Raw genomic sequence first — 20,989 nt, forward strand, 5'->3', positions numbered from 1 at the left:
AGTAAGATAGTGTACTTGTATCTAATCCATATTTTAATAGAGTAAAAATTACACATAGCACTGAAATTTTTTAAAAAAATTTGAAAAATACAAAATTTTACAAAAATTACAAAAATACCGATAACAATTTGTAACAGTTTTGTAATCGTCTCTTACAATTTTCTATTTAGTATGTAAATGTTGTTTACAAAATTGTAACATATGGTTACAAATTTGTAAATTTTGGTTACAAACTTATAAATTTTAGTTACAAATTTGTAACATTTAGTTACAAATTTTTTTTTCTATATTCACGATTATGATATTCCGTATTTTTGTAATTTTTTACAAATTCTATATTTTTAGTATTTTTTTTTAAATCTTAGATAAATATTTGAATTTCCCTTTAATTAATCCAAATTACACCAAGTGCAGATTTTATATTTTAAATCTAATCAAATCCAATCCGTAATAATGTAAATTGGATTGATTATTTTATATTTGTTATTTTTTAAATGTAAAATTATTTACTAATTTAAAAAATTTATCATCAAAATTTTTATATATATATTTCCTTAACAAAATCAAGAAATTGTTTTTATTTTATAAACAGAGCCTAATATGATATATATACATCTCTCTTCACAAAAAGGATGTGCCAATTTGCATGTTGGAATTCTAGTACTCTCATAAAAAAATAAAATTAATAAGAGTTTATACTTTTTTGGACCTTGTATTTTTTTCGATTATTTATTTGGACTTGTGTTTTAAAAAAATTAATTTTTGGACCCTATATTTTGTAAAATAATTCAAATAGACTCATAAACTCAATTTTGATAAAAAAAAATTGAATATAACAACACAATTTTTAAGAAGAATAATTTTATTTTTGTTCTGAATTATTAGTTTTGTGATTTCAGTTGAGAAAACTTTGACCAAAATTAGATTTAAGGTTCTATTTAAACTATTTTACAAAACATAGAGTCCAAAAATTAATTAGACAAAACACAAGATCTAACACAGGTAATATAATAAAACACATGGTCTAAAAATATATAAACTCAATTAATAAATCACTTACATATTAAAATGAAAGATATCAATTTTAAATTTGATTAAACAATTTTAAACTCTATAAGTTATAAACAACAACAATAATAACAATAAACTCTGAAACTCATAAATAATATCAACTCATAATTAAGTCATAAACAACATTTTATTTTGATTTAGAATATTCTTTTTATAATATCATTATTATTAATAATTTCTTTGAAATATTTCAATAAAATGTAGTAATTATAGAGCTACAAATAAATAATTAAGAGTAGTAGTTAATTAATTAAGACATTTTAATGATTAATTAATGGTGGTGATAGGTAAAAAAGGATCGAACAGGTCTGTGATCAGATAATCGAATTTCACTTCTACCATAATCTTTTTGCTTCAGTCCCTTACCCAACCATATTATGCGATCACACCTACAAAACAATATATATATATAATTTTAATTTATTTATATTAGTTAAAATCAGTAAATAAAATATATTTATTTATTTATAAGAATAGTGCTCTGTGATCAATTTTACTATAAATCTGGATTATATTATATATAGTCTATCAACACTTTTTAATTACGACATATTACTTATATTTTATGTTGCCCTAACATGTATTATCTGATCTAATTAAATCGATTCAAATAGTGAGTTTAATTTGAAAATAATTAAGTTGCGTTGAGATCAATTTAATGCAAAAAAAAAAAAAATCACAAAAATACCTAAGGTTTTAAAAAATAATACTAAAAATACGAAATTTCTAAAAAATTACAAATACAGAGTTATTATTATTATTATTATTATTTTTGTAAACAAAGTTTATAAATTTGTAACAATACAGTTTTTTTTGTAACCAAAGTGTACAAAAACTTACAGACTAAATATAAAATTGTAACGGACGATTACAGAACCGTAACAAATTGTTATCTGTATTTTTGTAATTTTTGTAAAATTTCGTATTTTTAATTTTTTTTTAAATTTATAGTGCTAGATGTAATTTTTTAAAAAAAAAAAACACTTAAAATTCAAAATACTAATAAGAAATATAGCCACTAGTTTAGGAGGAAATGTTAGATTATAAAAATATATTCCACATAAAAAATGTGAGAATATTCACTTATTTATTTCAATTGTATTTGGATAGATTGCACTATAACGACTACTTTGTTTGAAAAATATCAAAAATTAAAATTCTAAAGTTTTTGCGAAACCACCAATGCCTTTTCGAATCAGTCAAAATGAAGAAAAAATGTGAATAAAATGTCTATCTATTAGAATTTAAGAGGAGAGGAGTGTACAATTTTAGAGATGTTTTTTCATTTTTAGCCATTTTAAAAATAAAAAAAAATTTATACCTAATATTTATTTGAATCTACTAATTATACCTTTCAGTTATATATAAGTTATATGTGTATAAGCAAGAGAATTATAGGAAATATCATTATAATAATGAGTAAAATTTAACTAAATTTATTTAATGGCTAATTTTAGTTAACTAATTCTAAAACTACGTACTTATCAAATAATCCCAATTTAGAGTCATATAAATCTAAACTATTACTGAAATAGCACTATATCTTGGTATTGTATGTGGAGAGGCATGAGATTGGGCAAGGATGAAGTCAAGACTAAAAATAAAAATAGAGTCCCATTTTTTTTTTAATAAAAATTATACTAATATATATATATTTTTTAATTTTAAAAGAGGTTTACATGCATTTTAACATATATTAATATTAATTTTTTTAAAAAAACACAATGTATAAAAATGTTAAAAAAAAAATACGTGCTATAGCTAGCTCTGAACTCAGGTGGGTCAGGCCTATGCCTAGAGCCTTCACACAACAAGACCCCAAATTTTTAAAAAAATATCATTATTTTACATATAAAAAGGCCCTCAAAAGTTTGAAAAATGTCATTTTATATATAATTTTGTTTTAAATAACATATTTCGTATAAGACCTCCCACAACTCAAGCCCGCCCTTGTAGCCACCACAGTTCTCTTAGCTCCGTCATTGGTTTGGGGGACACTAAATATATCCTCTACACACTGAGGAATCCCATAATATAGGTTTAAACCTCTTTGCTAGTTGTATCGATCATCCTAAGATTGTTTTATTCTTTATCTTAATCACTCAAAGGTAGCATAGTGGTATATATAGTAATTATATCACTATGTTTGTTGAAGTTAGAATATTTTGCGCACTAGCTATGCATATATCGGGCATAGCTAGTGCGTCTATATATAATATATACTAACTAGCTTCTTAGGTAGGGGCAAACATCAATTTTGCCTCTGCTGTAAGAGCATTTTCTATTTTTGGCACTTTGAGAAATTATAAACAAATATGTTTTTGCATGATGACGTACATTATAGCTATAACAGGTATCCAGTCAATTTTTAAGAAATTTCGATGAACTTACAGTACTGAAATCAGAATTCAAATAGTTTTTTTCCAAGCATATAAAAAAAATCAAACACACGTGCAGCTAACGATAAGAGCAAAAATAATGCCCCACCTAAGAAAATTCATATATATTGCTTACCAAGCGGGAGCACGCCTCTTTTGGCGTTTTTGGTCCCCAAAATAAGCTTCGGAATTAGAATTGTATTTGTAGGTAGGTGCAAAGTTTATTTCTCCTTCACTCCAACCCTCGAATATGTGTCCCTCCGACATTTCCACTTTAAGCTTAAATCAATAATAAATCCACTCAAACAACATAATTTTTTTTTTAAATATAATGAAAAGCCAAATGATATAATTAGATTAACAATATAGGAATATTCTATAGTAGGGGCTTCAAAAAGAGTCTTATTGGTGAGACTCTTTTGTATTTCAGACCCGAAAACAATTTTCGGCGTAATTTTTTTTTATGATCGTGTATATTGTAGTTTTTTAGAGTATCCTGCACATTTTTAGAAATTTCTGAATAATTTACAGTGCCGAAAACTAGGTTCAAACATGCTATTTTCCACGCACATACAAAAATTAGTCACGCGTGCGACAACCTGCTTTTAAAATAGTTTTCGGCACTATAAATTATTCGGAATTTTCTAAAAATTTGCAGGATGCTCTAAATAACTACAATATACATGAATATAAAAAAAATTACACCGAAAATTATTCACGGATTGAGAACAAAAAATAGTCAACTGGTAGGGTTTTTTTTTAAGCCCATACCATATAAATTTCCAATAATATATATATGGGGTTTTAATTTTTAATTTTTAATTTTATAATTACCTGGTCATTTTCTAATAAAATATTCCACTCTTTCTTTTCTACAAGAAGACGAGTCAAGTCCTCCGGCAACTGGATTCTGTAGTTCAAATCTCCAAGCCAGATTACACAGCTGCATTTATTATATATAATTGAATAATCATAAGGATGATATTATGCTATGATTAAATTTAAATGATCTCATCACAAAATTCTTCTACTCTTAATTAATGTTTAGCCAATCAAAATAAGATCAATCACATCATTTATGGGTACCTAATACTAGGTTGGTTTGCTAAATTCCATCTCCATTTCATAATAGGCAATTAATATGATTTTATTTAAGTAATGGGTGAAAATAGTCTTTTCATAATGTTATTTTGTGAAATATTCATCTTTTGATAATTTTTTTGTAAAATAACTTTTCAGATAAGATATAGAAATTTAAAACTTTTTATAAAGTGTTTTTTTTCATAAGTGAAAATCGGATTAGTGATATTTTTATAATGATTATTTGATTGAAGAATTAAATTATTATTCAACAAACATAAAGAATAAATTCATCAAGATATATCGAATGGGGTGTCAAAGGTGTCTGAAAGATTAATTTATAAAAAAATTATCAAAAGTAAAATTATTACATTAAATGACTATAAAAAGAAGATTATATTATACCAAATACTTCATTTTTTTCATCTTATATTATAATATATATATATATATATATATATTTATGAATTTTCTTGGGTAGGATGTCACTTTCAACTTTACTGTAGGAGCATTTTATATTTTCGGCATTTGGAGAAATTATAATTTTTTTTTGTATGATGACGTACATTATAGTTATAACAAGTATCCTGTCATTTTTCATGAAATTACAAATAATTTACAGTGTTGAAATCACTGTTCAAACAGTCACTTGCACACGTCCCTGATTTTTTTTATATGCGTGGAAAACAGACTATTTGAACTCTGATTTCAGCATAATAAATTATTCAAAATTTCCCAAAAAATTGGTGGGATGTCTATTATAACTATCATGTACGATGTCATACAAAAAAAATTGGGTTATAATTTATTAAAGTACCGAAAATATAAAATGCTCCTACAGTTAAGGCAAAAGAATGTCTCTACCTAAAAATCTCCCTATATATTTATACGTACTCGTGATCAAGAATTTTTCTTGGGAAATCATGGGAAGTAGTGGCTGGAGTAATGAAGGTGGTGAGTGACAAAATTTGAGCTGCGTTTTCATTTCTATGCCTCTCATCTCCTTCTCTTCCACCCGAAGCTAGATGACAACACACAAAGCAGAAACTTGTTTCATGCAACAAAAATCGTACGGACACTGAACCCTGTATTTGCCAATAAATTAACAACATTTTGATCATCAATTATTATAAGAATTTCAACAACATTTAATGGAATCATATGTCACAATATTATGTGTATTAGAAAAGTAGTTAATGAGATCACTCAATATCCCCACTAAATTTAAGACTCCAATAATTGTGGCAAAAGTAATAATTAAGGAAAGGTATCTAAAAATTAAATATCTTAGGGTTGTTAAATTTAACTAGCGAGGTAGGGTATCTACGACGCATATATAGGAATTCTCAACAAGGGACGGGATAGGACCGAGAACATGACCCCCATTTCGAACCTCTTTTAATGGTATAATTTTATTTTTTATTATTTTATATAAAAAAAGTATTAATTTTTTAGTACACGTCGGGCCCCTAAACCATTTAAACCGAAATAAACGAGGGCAGAGACGGTGGACTTTTTTGGAGCTGGGGCAAAGATAGGGGAGCCATCTCCAGCCACTTCCTGCCCTACTTAAATCCCTAATTAACTAATATAAACCAAGCAAAAATTAATAGTAATAAAATTTTACTCCTCAAATTTGGAAAGAGAATTAGAAGTATCTATAGAAACTACTACCCTAATAATAAAAAAAGAAAAGAAGGAAAATGTCATGAGGTAAGATTAGAAAAGAAAAACAAATAAAAATCTTGGAAAGTGGTCCTTTGCCGCACTAAAATATACAAAATAATATAATTAATATACATAGGATAATTCTATAGTGCATACTTTTTGTGTATCCCAGCTCATGAACAGTTTCCAGCGTATTTTTTTATGACCGTGTATATTGTAGTTATTTAGAACATTTTGCAAATTTTCAGGAAATTATGAATAATTTATAGTACCGAAAACTAGGTTCAAACAGACTGTTTTCCACACGCATAAAAGAAATTAGTCACGCGTACAACAACCTCTTTGAACCTAGTTTTCGGTATTGTAAATTATTCGAAATTTTCTAAAATTTGCAAGATGCTCTAAATTACTACAATAAACACGGTCATAAAAAAAATCGCGCCGAAAACTATTTACGAGGCGGAAACACAAAAGGTATGCACCATAGAAATATCATATATATATATATAAGATTAAGGAAAAAGAAATGAAGACAAAAGAAGAGAGTATATACCTTGTTTCCTAGGTAACCCATGAGGCCACAACCAACACGTGCAACACTTAGATTGGTAATATAGGGACGAAGATTGCTTCTAACCCAAATGCTTATGAAAATTCCAACCATTTGTTTACTAATAAAGCATCCAAATTCACCTCTATGATTACTATTGCTGCTGCTGCTGCTTCCAATTAGGTTATTAGATTTATTAGAAATGTTATTATTGTGATCTTCTTTTATTGGATAAACTTTCTGAGTCTCTCCTCCTCTAATGTTATTATCTTCTTCTTCTACTACACTACTACTTGTTGTTTTTTTGTTAAGAGCTGCCCAGATCAGAGAATTCCACTTGGTGCAAATCTTGCTATTTTCTGACACTATAACATTTCGAGCATTCAGTGGAACAATTTCTTGAAACCTGAATATTGAACATATATAATTTTATTTAGTAAGAATACATGTACAATATATATATATATATATAATATAACATCACATGATGATCAGGATCTATTGTATACAATCACTAGTATGACTATCGAAATTGTGAGCATCGATTAGGGTTGTAGGTAGGAAATAGTTAGTGATTAGGATAAGGTGTGTAAAGCAAAAAGGGAAGAGGCCTAGGCACCTATTCCATTAGTTAAGAATGGGAGATCTGTTGTATACAATCACTGGTATGACTATCGAAATTGTGAGAATCGATTAGGATTGTAGGTAGGAAATACTTAGTGATTAGGATAAGGTGTGTAAAGCAAAAAGGGAAGAGGCCTAGGCACCTATTCCATTAGTTAAGAATGGGAGATTTTTCGGTCCATCGCATTCATTCATTTATTTACGATTCATGTAACAATATTGATACTTCTTAAACTTAACACTTAGAAAAAACTAGATAAAGCTAGGTATACAAGCAAGTTCATAACTTTAATGTCGTATTATTATGACATAAATAAGCGATACAATAAGAACTACTTATTTATGTCATAATAATACGACATTAAAATTATGAACTTCTTTTATACAATATTGATACTTCTTAAAGTTTACACTAAGAAAAAACTAGATAAAGTTTGGTATACAAGCAAGTTCATAACTTTAATGTTGTATTATTATGACATAAATAAGCAGTTTTTATTGTATCGGTCCAAAACCTCGTGAATTGATCTTACAGCAATGTATACTATCATCCATGTAATTTCGTTTTTAATCTATTTAGAAAGATGCTTAAATCACTTATAATACGCAATGGAACATATTACATACAACTATATAGATATTCAATCTCTCGAGGGTTCGAACCCTATCTATTTTTAGGAGAAGTCATTTCACGAACTGGACTAAACCCGTTTCGGTTAAACACTTGTTTTGTATACAAATAATACTGGAAAATTAATGAAAGAGAAATATAATTATTACCCGAAAACATAGACATCGGCAGGTGTTTGGTCATAGCTGCAGTTACTGCTAAGCCAGTCATTGAAATCTTTCATATAATCAGGTGGTGAGGCACCACCAACGTTCCATGAACCTACAAAGATACTGTTAAATAAAAACCAAAACACACTTAATTATATTGATAATTATGATGTTTAATTATATATATATATATATATATGAGAAGATATATAAGACATACTTGTATATATTGGGATGATCATGGTCAACTGAGCCAACGTTGTTGGAGATTAAACAACGAGCTTCTTGCATAATGATGATCTAATTTACATGATCCACAAAAACATGTATATATATGTTATGTATAATATCATCATTAGAAAAATACATCATAAAATTCAAACCAAAACAATGAAAAATCGAAATATGTGTATATAAATATATATATATATATATATATATAAACTTCTCCTACTTTCTCTTTATTTCTTGCTTACTTGAGAATGATTCTAGTTTTCAGATAGAAGAAGAGGTTTATATAAACATGAGATTAGCATGGTGGCCTGGAACTGGAAAGAATTAAAGTAAAAAAAATATTTATATAGATTTATTAGAAAGAAAGAAAAAAAAGTGATAATCTCATTTAGTGACTTCACAACAAAAAACAATTAGCAAATGACGTTGACAATGATGCAAGACACACTTATTTTCATTTTATATATATATATGCTTTTTTATGAGAAAACAAAAATGTGGCTCTCTTTGCATTTTTTTTTTGCCTTAATTAATTAATTTTTATTTTTTAACTTTTGTTTGGGTTTCTATTTAAATATGCAAATCAACCTATTGTAGAGATGAGTCGGTTGGTCTACGCATTTTTTAATGAGAAAAAAGTAAGTAATTATTTGTTGTGACTTTTTTACGAGTCAATTTAAGAGAAAAGTTAAATCAATAATAATAATATTTGGAATCAAACTGGTTTCAAAAGCTCATTAGGCTAAGCCAACTAACTGTCCTCTTTGTGCATGTGCATATCAAATTGTTGTGGAGTAAACTATTAAAAAAAACAAAAAGTAGAACTGGAAGTAGTTTACAAAACTTGTATAGCTCAAGCATTATAATGCTCATTCATAACAAAATATTTATATAACTGTATAATATATTGGGTAATTTTATAGTGGAGGCGCTATTTTTGTTTTTACTAGTAGAGATATTTCTGTTTTTGGCACATAGAAAAATTATAACTCAATTCTTTTATATAATTGTGTACATTGTAGTTATAGAAGACATCCGACAATTTTTCGATAAATTTTGAATAATTTACATTGCCAAAAACATGGTTCAAATCGTCAATTGTTCTCGTGTCAATTTCATTTTTATTCGCATGCAACTAACTTACATTATTCCGAATTTTCAAAAAAAATGATGGAATGTCAAAACCAAAGATGCCTCTACTAGTAGTGCCAAAAAAGGTTGCCCCTAGCTACTATAAATTTCTCAATATATATATACACACATAAATATTTTAATATTATTCACACCATGTCTACATTCTCCACACTAATCCAAAAAAAAAATGATCTTGTGCGAAAGGATATTACAAAAAGATGTATTTTTACCAAGGGATTTAGTGCAAAATGACCTTTAATAGTGTGTGAAAGTAAGTAAACGTTCATGTTTTTTATTTTCTAGTGAAATTGCCTAATCACATTATTAATATTACATATTACCAAATATGCCATTAAGCAAACACTACACCAAAATACCTATTTTGTGTCAGTCAAACGTGTTAGCGTTGACTGACGCCGTTGAGCGAGAATCAGCTTTAGTGACAGTTGAGCACTGTCACAAATGCAGGGGCATTTGCGTCAGTGGTAACACCGACGCTGTTAATTGGTGAAGTTTGCATCAGTTTTGCGTCAGTGGCCAACTGACGCCGTTAACGTCACTATTTGCGTCAGTGGGCTATTGACAGTAACGACGTGTTTGCGTCAGTTGGACACTGACGCAAACAAGTCGTTACCGTCAGTTTTGCACTGATGCAAACGATCCGCCTAGTAATAAATCCCAGCCATCATCCCCGAGTCCCTCATTCTCCTAAAGTCAAAAACTTAGGTTTTCTCCCAACAACCAGCAGCGCCTCCGACTTTCTTGACCCATTTTGGTGGGATTTTTTAAATTTTAAGGTTAAATTGATGAATATAATATATTTATGAACCTTATACATAGTTTTTTTTAAAAATTTTTGGATATATTTTTAATTTTGAAGATTATTGTTTGAAAAACCAAAACTCGAAATCCCTCATCTTGATTTTTTCTCTGATAAGGTTCGGAGGGGTCATGGGGGTGGCTGGGGTCGCGGGGGTTGAGAGGGTGGTTGGCTAGGAACTGGGTACATGGGGTTGGGGTTGCATAGGGTGGCTGGGGGCTGGGTACACAGGGTCAGAGTTCATAACATTTTTTATTTTATTAATATAGCATTTGCGTCAGTGTCCAACTGAGACAAACGCGGCCACTACAAAAATTGTTACTTTTGCCAGCGCATTTTTACGCCGGCAAAAGTCCTTTGGGCTTTACCGATGCATTTTTGCGTCGACAAAAGGTGATAGCGAAAATTCGTCAACAATAAAACTTTTGTCAACGCAAAATGTATTGCGCTGATAAAACTTACTTGTAGCGACGCAAAACGGCGCCAGAAAAAATATGGATGCGTCGACAAAAATTTTTGCCATGAATTGTAAAAAGCACATTTAGCGGTGCAAAACTGCGACAACAAAAGTTAGTGTTTTAACGACAGTAAAGGTGGAGACTTTTACCGACGTATAATTGCGCTGGGAATTTTTTATTATTTTTGGCGATAATAATTTTTGCCGACATAATTTTGCGCCGACAAAAGTATTTTTTAAATTAAAAATCAATAATTATTGAATTTGTTTAGTAATATTATTTAATTTAATTAGAAATAAAATAAAAATTAAACTGTTATAAATAAATAAAAATTATTTATAACTATTAATGTTAATTGTTTCTAATAAACATGAAAATATAAAAGTAGTTAAATAAATTAAATCTCTAATTAATTAAAATTGAAATAAATAAAAAGTTTTGCAAATAGGTACTGTCTTCCTCATCATCCCTGCCCCATGAGCATCATCGTCACCTGGACCATCGTCCTTGTCCGGATCCTCTTCTGGTAAGTCGACATTAAAACCAGGAGCCAATACACCAACCTGCTTCAACAAAGCACTGAGCAATACATCTTGACGTCGTTGACGACTCTTAAGTTTAGTTGTATACTTCTTTAGGTTCCAATTTTCTTGCATAATATCCTGACTTTGCTGCAAAATAAACATTAAAGTTACTTAAAATTTAATTATTATTTTTTATAACTAATGTTAATTTTCCTAAGTCTAACAAAATTTGGACATCATAACAATTATATTTTAAACTATCCCAAAATTTTATAAAACTTGCAAACTACACACAAAAATATATAGAATATTCCCAAAGCAATATACAGAATATTCCCAGAGCATGCACAACATAAACCAAGATTAATAACATATATCAAATCTTTTTTTTTCAATAACATCAAAACAATTTATTTAGTAAATATTTGTAAACAAATAATATTTAATATACAAAAATAAATTATAATACAAAAATACAATATAATATAATAATCTAATCTATTTTTTTAAAAATATACATATAAAGCATTAAAATAAAAAAAAATATACATATTCAAATCAGCTTTTTTAATTTTACAAAAGTAATTTTTTCATAAATACTAAAAACATATATTATAAAAATAACTTAAAAATAGTAAATAAAAAAATATATATTACAGTGGGTCGGCAGCAGCTTGGGGTCGCAGTGGCTCGGGGTCGGCAAGGCTCGGGGACTCCACAGAAACAAAAAATAAAATTAAAAAAAATTCAATACATAAGAAAAACTAAAAAAAATAAAATACAAAAGTAAAATAAACTTACATCAGCCTGGCGGATTGGAGGAGGAGGAGGCGGCAAGGGCTTGGGATGGTGGGGTGCTGATGGGTGGTGGGTTTCGGGGTGGGTGGCGATGGAGGCTCAGGAGTGGGTTGGCGATGGAGGCTCAGGGATGGCGATGGAGTCTCGGGGATGGTGGTGGAGGGTGAAGAAAGGAAGAGAAAGAGAGTTAGAAAGTTAGAGTTAGAATAATGGGGAAGAAGGCTCGGCGACTGTGTAATATCACTATGATTTTTGTCGGTATGTTTCGCTGTGTGGGCAAAAGTCTACAGTACGCCAGTAAAAGTCAAGCTAGAAACCCTAATCCAAAATGACACCGTTTAAATAACTAAGGTTTTTTCCTGCGCAATGTAGACTTTTTCCGGCGCAACAAAACGCGTCGAAAAAAGTCTACCCACCAATCTTATTTAAAACGTGCACGGACATTAATATAAACGTTGACTTTTTTCGATGCGTTAGGTTAAACGTGCCAACAAAAGTACCTAACAAAGGCCCCATTTTAAAGTCCATAAATCATTGTCGACGCAATTATGACCTATGTCGGTGCAAAATAACGCCGGCAAAAGATTGATTTTTTGCCGGCGACTTTCGCGAATTGCGTCGATAAATACCACGTTTGTAGTGGGCACGGCCACAAATGTCATGTTTGTAACAGTTGGACACTGACGCAAATGTTAAGCTGGTTTGCGTCATGGGATTCTGCGTCAGTTTCAAAACTGACGCAAAAAATCAATTGTGGCAGTTAGGAACTATCACAAATGGCCTTTTTTTTATAGTAGTGAAATTGATATTTTGTTCTAAATATTTTAATATTATAGTATATGTATATTAGTTTTATTTAATTAATTTTTATTTTAAAGTTATTTTGATTTTTTTTCGTTTTTTGTGAGTTGTTGAAATATGCTTGATGTGGACAAATATGTTGAAATGAATGTGATGACGAAAACAGTAAAGAACACAAGAATTTATACTGGTTTGGCCTCAAAGTCTGGTAATGACCTACGTCCACTTGAGTTGTTATTGATATAGGATTCAAGGGAGTGATCAAAGAACTAGGGTTCAATGAGTTTCACCAACCTCTGAAGAACAAATACAATATATCGAATGTGATAGCTCTGATACACTTGTAAAACTCTAATCTTAGATAATTAGAAAGCAAAAAGTCCCTTCCTTGAGCTATATTTCTCTATTTATAGGCTCAAGGAGGATTACATTAATTTGTTACAGATATTCTTTCCTAAATAATCGGATACTCAAGAAATCATGGGAGATAATTTCGGATATGGTTATAACTACATAAGATCTTCTCCAAATATAGCGAGTATACGACCAGGCTGGTCGTATATTAAGATTGAGCGTCGCGCCATAGACATCTCTATGGTCGATATACGAACAAGACTCCTGCCAGATGTCAGCCACGTGTACTAAACGTTTGCCATGTCACCCATGCCTGTTTTTTGGATAACAAATGATATATACCATACCACAAAATACATATACTGAGTTGAAAAATAATATAGCAAAGCGTTAGGGAAGTCCTTGAATAGGCTACTTGTTATCCTCGAGCAATATAGTGTTTAAGAACGCTCAACCTCAAATAAACAAAGATTTGTTGAATCAACAACCTAACATCTTGTGTGTCCACCCTAGCAGGATAGGGACAAGATTTGGGTTGAAAGTTGGATCGAGAATATACGACCAACTAAAACCTCACAAACGGACATGAAACCCCGAGGACCCACTCAAAACTTGGAGCGTACGTTCCACACTGCGCAACATGTTCCACGTTCCACAGAAGCCATTATCCCCTTAAAGTAATAGTTTTTTAACTTCATGAACTACTTCAAGATTGCATCGTTCCACCTAATCTCGAATTGCTATTGGATCCTCTCCACACTAAAAGCGATCTACCACCAACAGGGATTATTGTCTGTAAGTTGAGACGATGCATATTATCTGGATGTTTTAAAAGCTAGTCCTTTTCTAATGGGTAGAATTTTTTTTTGATTAAATTATTGTGGGGGTAATTCTCGCAACTTTCTAGATAGTTATAAAAGATTCTTAACTACAGGTTTCAACTACTACTCCAATAAACTTGACAGCTAAAATTCAATTGTAACTGTATTTTACTGAATTTTAGTTTTGCTGGTGTCAAGTCGCTATACAAGCCAGTTTTTAATTTCATTTGTGAGGTTGATTCGTTTTTGACAGTTGAGAGATTTGTATACATGAGAGAGGTGTATCTTTAGAGTGTTTGAGAGTTCTTGGAGTACTTTGTGAGTGTTGAGGTGTATGGTTCAAGAGAAACATTTGGTGGGTTTGTATTCAAGAAATAGTTGCTTAAAGAAGAGTTGTGATCTCTGTGATTAGACCTGTAATCTGATTTCAATAGTGGACTAACTCTACAAGATGTAGGCAACAAATTATTGTTGCTGAACCAGGATAATTTTGGTGTGTTGTTTTCCATTATTCGCCTTTCTATTTCGTTTTTTATTTCTAATTATTTGAATTATGTTCTTATTTGCATTTAAGTTGTCCAAATTTATTGCGTATGTGAGTCTTGGTGTTGAATCTACATTCAACAATTATCATCTTTAAGTTAGACTTTAGATAAGTGTAGAAGAATGTATAGATAATTTTAATTAAATGGACTATCTTATAATATAATTGATATAACAAATCCCATATGTTAAAATGATAAGATGCATATAATGCTTAAGCTGGCAATCACGTAATCCAGTGTTATTCTGTCAAATTAATATAAAACAAAATTGATTAACATTAATTAAGAAGAAAAGCATGTTATTGAATGGAAAAGATATGGTTTTTTCACTTAATTAATTTCTTGGATGGGAGTGTTATAGCTAGCTAGCATAGAATCACAAATCAGATGTATGATTGGGCCAAACAAGAAAAAACAAAATGGGTGAAACCGACCAATATTTATATAGGACGCCAGCTATCATAATTCATAACATCACCCTAATCCAAGTATTAATTAGTAGTGATTAATGTGATAATTGTTCTTGTAAAATGATTGGACTTCTGTGGTTATATATATTGAGAATTGCTAAGGGCTATCAGTGGTGGGGGTAGCGTATCGCTATTTGTACAATTCAATATCAGGTCCTATATATTTGAATTTAATAAGGATTATGAGATATCGATAACCAATTATGATGTGTCACCTCGTGTGGTGTTAGGCACCTTAAGATGCCACATAACAACACTCATATATATTAGAGAAATACTAAATACACTCTATGTTACACTCTCTTTCGTGCTCTCTTAAATCAATGAATAACACGTGCATTCCACTAGTGATTTGAAAAAATATTAAAAAATTGAATAATATCCACATGTCATACATAATGAAAGAGAGTGTAAACGAAAGTGCAATAGAGAGTTTTCTTAGCACTCCTCTATATATTATTACGAAATCGAAACATGACTCACATTTAGAAAATTTTAATTTTTTAAAAAATTATATGTTTATTATATTAAATAAAAAGAAGAGGTAAAATTTATAAATACAATAAATATAATAACTAAAAGTCAATAAAAACAATAATTTCAATTGATAAAATATTTAAGTAGCATTATTTAATGGGTATATTATTATTATTTAAGTATAACTTTATAATTATAGGAAATATATGTATGAATAATAGTTAAATATAGTACAATAAATATAATTAAAAATGTTTTTCATTTATAGTTATATATATAATTTTAAAATAAATATAATAAAATATGAAATGAGAGCGTGTTGCAATCACTATTGTAGTCTCAGCCTTATATAAAACACATATATTTATAAAATATAGATACAAATAATGTGCATATGCTTGTTTAATTTTATTTAGAAAATATATTAATTATTTTTATTAAATTTTATAATTTTCATATAAAACAAAAGCCCGTTAAAGTAGGAATCCCTTTAGATACAAATATTTTACATATAAAGATATGATACATTCTAATATTAAAGTAAATCATTGGATGTTGTTTATTAGTTTGCAATTTAGTGTTTATAATAATTTAAATTGTGGTATTTTTTATGTTTGATTTATATATTATACATGGTGATTTTAGTTTTAAAATTAAATATATTTTTTTATTTTCTTTAAGAAAAAGTATTAAATATAATAAAATTTTCAAAAATTCTAAATCAAAACTATGAATTCAAAAAAAGTTTATTTGATCAAATTTTAATTATTTAATTAATAGTTGGAGTAATTAAAATAAGTAATTTTCATTAAAAAATAAACAACAAAATAAGAAATATGTATATCTATGTCTTATATCACTATTACATATATGTTTAGATAAACATAACACATTAAATAACATATTTTTTAAAACAAAGTTAATAGAGTAATTTAAATAATTTAATTTTAAAATATGTGATAAAAAATTATTAAGACACATTTATTAATTTATTTATCTTATTTAGATTATTTTTTTCCATTTATTTACCAAATAAAAAAATGCTAAATATAATAGAAACCAACCATTTTAGTTAAACTCATATTTGTAATATATAAAGATATATATTTATTATGATTATTAATTTTATATTTGTCCAATTATTAATCTACATCTAATAATTCTCACACTAAATAAGTCATCATGGTATATCTAAAACTTTCTATATAGACAATCCTTTCCTTTTTATTTTTTATTACATATTTTGTGCTCACGTATCATTATTTCAAAATATTTCAAAACTTGAGTAAACCCACTAGGTAGCCCTTCTTACTTTTATAAATAATAATTATTGGACAATGCATGAATTAATCAATTTAAAATTCATAGCTATAAACCAATTCCACACCATGAAACTGGGATTCAAACACGAATAATTATGAAAAAAAAAATATCAAAATAATAATAATAATAATAATTGATAATGGTCTAGTTGATCTTTCCTTTTCTAAAGTTTAAGATATAATAAACGTGAAATAACTTTTAGTGACAACCATCTATGGACCACCATATCTTTTTTTAATTTTCAATTTATCCAAGAACAGGACCACCATTATTTTTTAATTATTCTTATCATGATCAAGTTGTATTAATTTTTGCACTAATTTGCTAACCAAGCAGACCAATAGATTTGTTGAATTTGACCACTGCCTTATCAAAACTTTAAACAAGTCTCTTGTCTCAGTTCAGCCTGCAACAAACTTTGATTGGTTCGGTAGCTTCATTTATTGATTAAAATATTTATATATATATATATATTGGGGAATTTTTTTACAGGGGTTTCACTTTAAGCTCTAATGGTAGAGCTCTTAGTATTTTAAACCCGTGAATAGTTTACAGTACCAAAAACTAGGTTCAAACATTACAGTACCGAAAACTATGTTCAAACATGTTTAAACCTAGTTTTCGGTACTGTAAACTATTCGGAATTTTCTGAAAATTTGCAGGATGCTCTAAATAGCTGCAATATACACGGTCATAAAAAAAAAATCGTGCTGAAAACTGTTCACGGGTCGAGAAACACTGAGAACCCCACCAATAAAGCTTAATTAGAAACCCATGTAGAAGAATTGTCATATATATATATATATTTAGAAATAAGACATGAACGATTGGTACTTAGTGGAATAAACTTGTCATTTATTATTATATTTACTAGATAAGATATAATTATAGATATTTGTTGAAAATTTTAAACAAATGATGATTTATGATTTTTAAAGAAACATATTATTTTATGGGATAATTGTATGTGGGTCTTAATAACACTTTTATTGTTGAACTAAAAAGGACAGAAAAGAATAAAGAAATAGAAAAAGAAAAAGGACAATAATGTGATTGTGAAATAGAAATATCAATAGCTAGCTCTTTTATATGATCTTTTTTATAAAGCAAAAGATATTGAAATAATTCACATCTCAAAATTTAATCATGGAGTATTCTTTTAGATGTTTTGGTTTTAACTATCGTCTGCTGTTATTGTTGGTTTACTCATTTGATATGATTTTATAAGTTTAGCTTTAATTATAATATATAAAAGAGAATTACTTGTGGGCACTACTGGTGCCTAACATCACAAGGAGATGGTATATCGTTATTGGTACAATCCATATTATTGAACTTGATATCTAACCATATTGTCTCTATAATCTTCTAATATTTCATATAGTTGTTAGAGAAATTTAAAGAGAATTGCTAAGGGGCATCAGTGGTGGAGGTGACATACTGTTATTGGTGAAATCTAATATTGAATCTTGCACATTTTAATTTAAAAATTATTATGAGATATCGTTAACCAATTATAAAATTTTATGATGTTGAGTACCTTAAAATGTCAAATAGCAACTGTGAAACCTGTGACTTTTCTCAGGTTGGAAAAGTCAAAAAGGGGAGGAATAAAGAAAAAAAAAATATTTTAATTAAATTATATATTCAGTTTATTTCTTTTCTTTTTCTTTCTCTCTCCCCGACACTCTCCTCTTCTTCTTCTTCTTCTTCTCTCGGCATTCCATGGCAAGGCACCAGGCCCAACCACCACCGGCCACCATTTTTTACGCGCGGCAGCTCATCGGTTTTGCCTTGCTCCGGCGACCTCAACTGCCAAGCGGCACCGCCCAACTCGCCGTCAATCGTTCGAAATTGCCAGTCAAAGATTTGGTCCGTCAACTTTGACTGTGTTTTCCGGCCAACTCCGACCACCTCTTGACGAGTGGTTGATACCCTTGGAACCAGCATGGAGAGAGGAACAAAACCCACTAATTCATTCCGGTCAACTCGCCGTTTTTCTCTGGCAAGATTTTGGGTATCTCCGCCCTTTGGAAGCGTTTTCCGGCGACACCGGAGGTCATTTGGGCGAAGGAGCTGTACTTTCATGATGTACTCATCGAGAGGATCGTTTTGATATATGCTATGCATATATTCGTCGACGTTTCCGGTACCGCCACCAACCGCTATAGTGCACCGCTTGGGTGAGGTTCCGGAACTTGAAATTTAAAATATGGTCATATTATATGTCATTGGACACGATTTTGAATAAGGAATGCTATGATGATAATCGTTTGCTCATTTGGTGCACGTAGGAAAAGCGTGATATTAAAATCGGACTAAATCATTCTAAGATCATCGATAAGCTTAGGAGCGTTGCTTTGGGCTCGGATTAAATTCTAAGGAGATATCTAAAGAGGTAGGGACTCAACTAGACTATTGGACTTATTTTACTCGTATTAAATTGCATTCAACATATTCCAATTTTGATATTTATAAAATGTTTGAAAAATTGAAAACTTAACCTGCATATTTTCTGATCTGTTCTGAGGGTACTAAGTGCCAAATATATATTTTTGTTCACTTATTTATGCAGGTTATGATTTTGGGTTTATTCAAATGTAGCTGTTATGCTGCCCAATTTTGTAAAATATAAAGGGAATATGTTTCTTTCTTTTCATGTTTACCTGCATTTGGTTATACCGATGAGAGCCATAGTGATCATGATTGGTGCACGTTGTTGTTTCACGACCTAGTCTCTGTGTCATCATAGGTAGATCAGGTGTCCACTCACCTGTAGGTGTAAAGACCTAGCATCTGTATACAGGAAGTGTTCTGAGCCTCCCCTTGTGGTGGTTATCAGGTCCGGCTACCCGGTTTAGGATGTCGGATTTTCTATGGTGGGTAACGGGAACTAGGGATCTAGTGGACGGTGTGATGTGCACTTGTAGCTATGCTCTTATGATTATTTGTGGTCTCTCTATTTTGGTTTATACATGATGATGTATGTTTTGTTTTAAAAAGCTAACCATGCAGGGGTTTTTATTGAACTTTTGAGTCCTATGTTGTTAGTTGCTTTCCTACTGGGCTTTATAAGCTCACCCCTATCTCTCCCATTCCAAGAGCCTAGTGACGCGAACGTGGAAAAGTATGAATTGTTGCTGAAGCCAAGGTGTTTAGTGCCATAGTCCTATCTTTTGAACATTGTATGTATTTAATTTGGAACCTATCGGTCTGAACATCTAAATTAGCTATGTCCTAGTTAGAAATGAGGAATGGTGGATGCTAAGTATTATTTTGGGTATTTTATGACTTATTAAATTTAACTGTTTGCTGACTACATAACTGTGGGGATATTATTATTCTATGTATTAAGATAAATGATCCTACTTTTATCCGTAATATTTTCATATATAATTATAGGAGTTATTCCATTGTTTCGACTTATAATTATAGTAATATTTAATATAAATTAAAGGATCATTTATAAAGACTATTTTCCACCGAGGGTCAAAGTTTGACATTTGACCACCAAAGTTATGAATATTATAAATCTGTCACGGCCTAGGGCTCGAATTGTGAGAGCAACACTCCTAGATTACAGAGATAAAAAGACCTATCCTACAATTTTTTTTAATATTAAGTGTACCACCCATTATGATGGACTACACCAATATATCAAACAATTTAAGAGTAGAAAATTATATATTTCATTTTCATGGCCACGTACACCAAGCTCAATTTTCGATTTATGTTCACAATTATAAGTTACTTGATTACTAGAAACTCGTCTTCAAAGAATATTAATTGAGCTACAAAACTCCTTTTTAAAAAACTAATTATACTACTAAAACATGATTTTTGGTCAAACAGAAAAATTATAAATAAAAATTTGTGACAAAGTTTTCTCTACTATAATTTGAGTTTGTATTGTTTAAAATCTTGTAATTGAATTCAAATAGAAGTAAAATGAAAGAATTTAATATTTTGCATCATTTTTTAATTAAAAATGAAGCTATACAATGTGAGATAGAACTAGTAATTACATATCTGAGTAATTACAATACATTTTTAAAATACAAGGTGTGTTTGGATGTCAA

The 20,989-nt window shown here is 29.6% G+C and overlaps 1 protein-coding gene across 1 annotated transcript; it reads right to left on the reverse strand.

The window, feature by feature from the left end:
• Positions 1 to 1,342: 1,342 nt before the first annotated feature.
• Positions 1,343 to 18,998, reverse strand: LOC133833179 (type IV inositol polyphosphate 5-phosphatase 9-like). The gene is made up of 9 exons (XM_062263429.1): positions 18,681 to 18,998; positions 11,361 to 11,468; positions 8,372 to 8,451; positions 8,152 to 8,274; positions 6,751 to 7,153; positions 5,424 to 5,614; positions 4,284 to 4,392; positions 3,586 to 3,728; positions 1,343 to 1,460 (listed from the first exon to the last, which is right to left on the reverse strand). Exons 1-9 carry the CDS (start codon positions 18,996 to 18,998, stop codon positions 1,343 to 1,345), a joined length of 1,593 nt encoding a protein of 530 aa, XP_062119413.1.
• Positions 18,999 to 20,989: the final 1,991 nt, after the last annotated feature.

This window comes from Humulus lupulus, chromosome 4 (assembly GCF_963169125.1).
Source record: "Humulus lupulus chromosome 4, drHumLupu1.1, whole genome shotgun sequence".
NCBI lineage: Eukaryota > Viridiplantae > Streptophyta > Magnoliopsida > Rosales > Cannabaceae > Humulus > Humulus lupulus.

What these genes read in the sequence shown, in the direction of transcription:
- LOC133833179 (XM_062263429.1), bottom strand. Translation starts at nt 18,998, where the DNA reads ATGAAAGTACAGCTCCTTCGCCCAAATGACCTCCGGTGTCGCCGGAAA. An exon ending in TCAGTGCTTTGTTGAAGCAG is followed by an intron (nt 8,452 to 11,360) that starts GTTGGTGTATTG and finishes CATGTAAATTAG; the next exon opens with ATCATCATTATGCAAGAAGC. An exon ending in GCCGATGTCTATGTTTTCGG is followed by an intron (nt 7,154 to 8,151) that starts GTAATAATTATA and finishes TTCAATATTCAG; the next exon opens with GTTTCAAGAAATTGTTCCAC.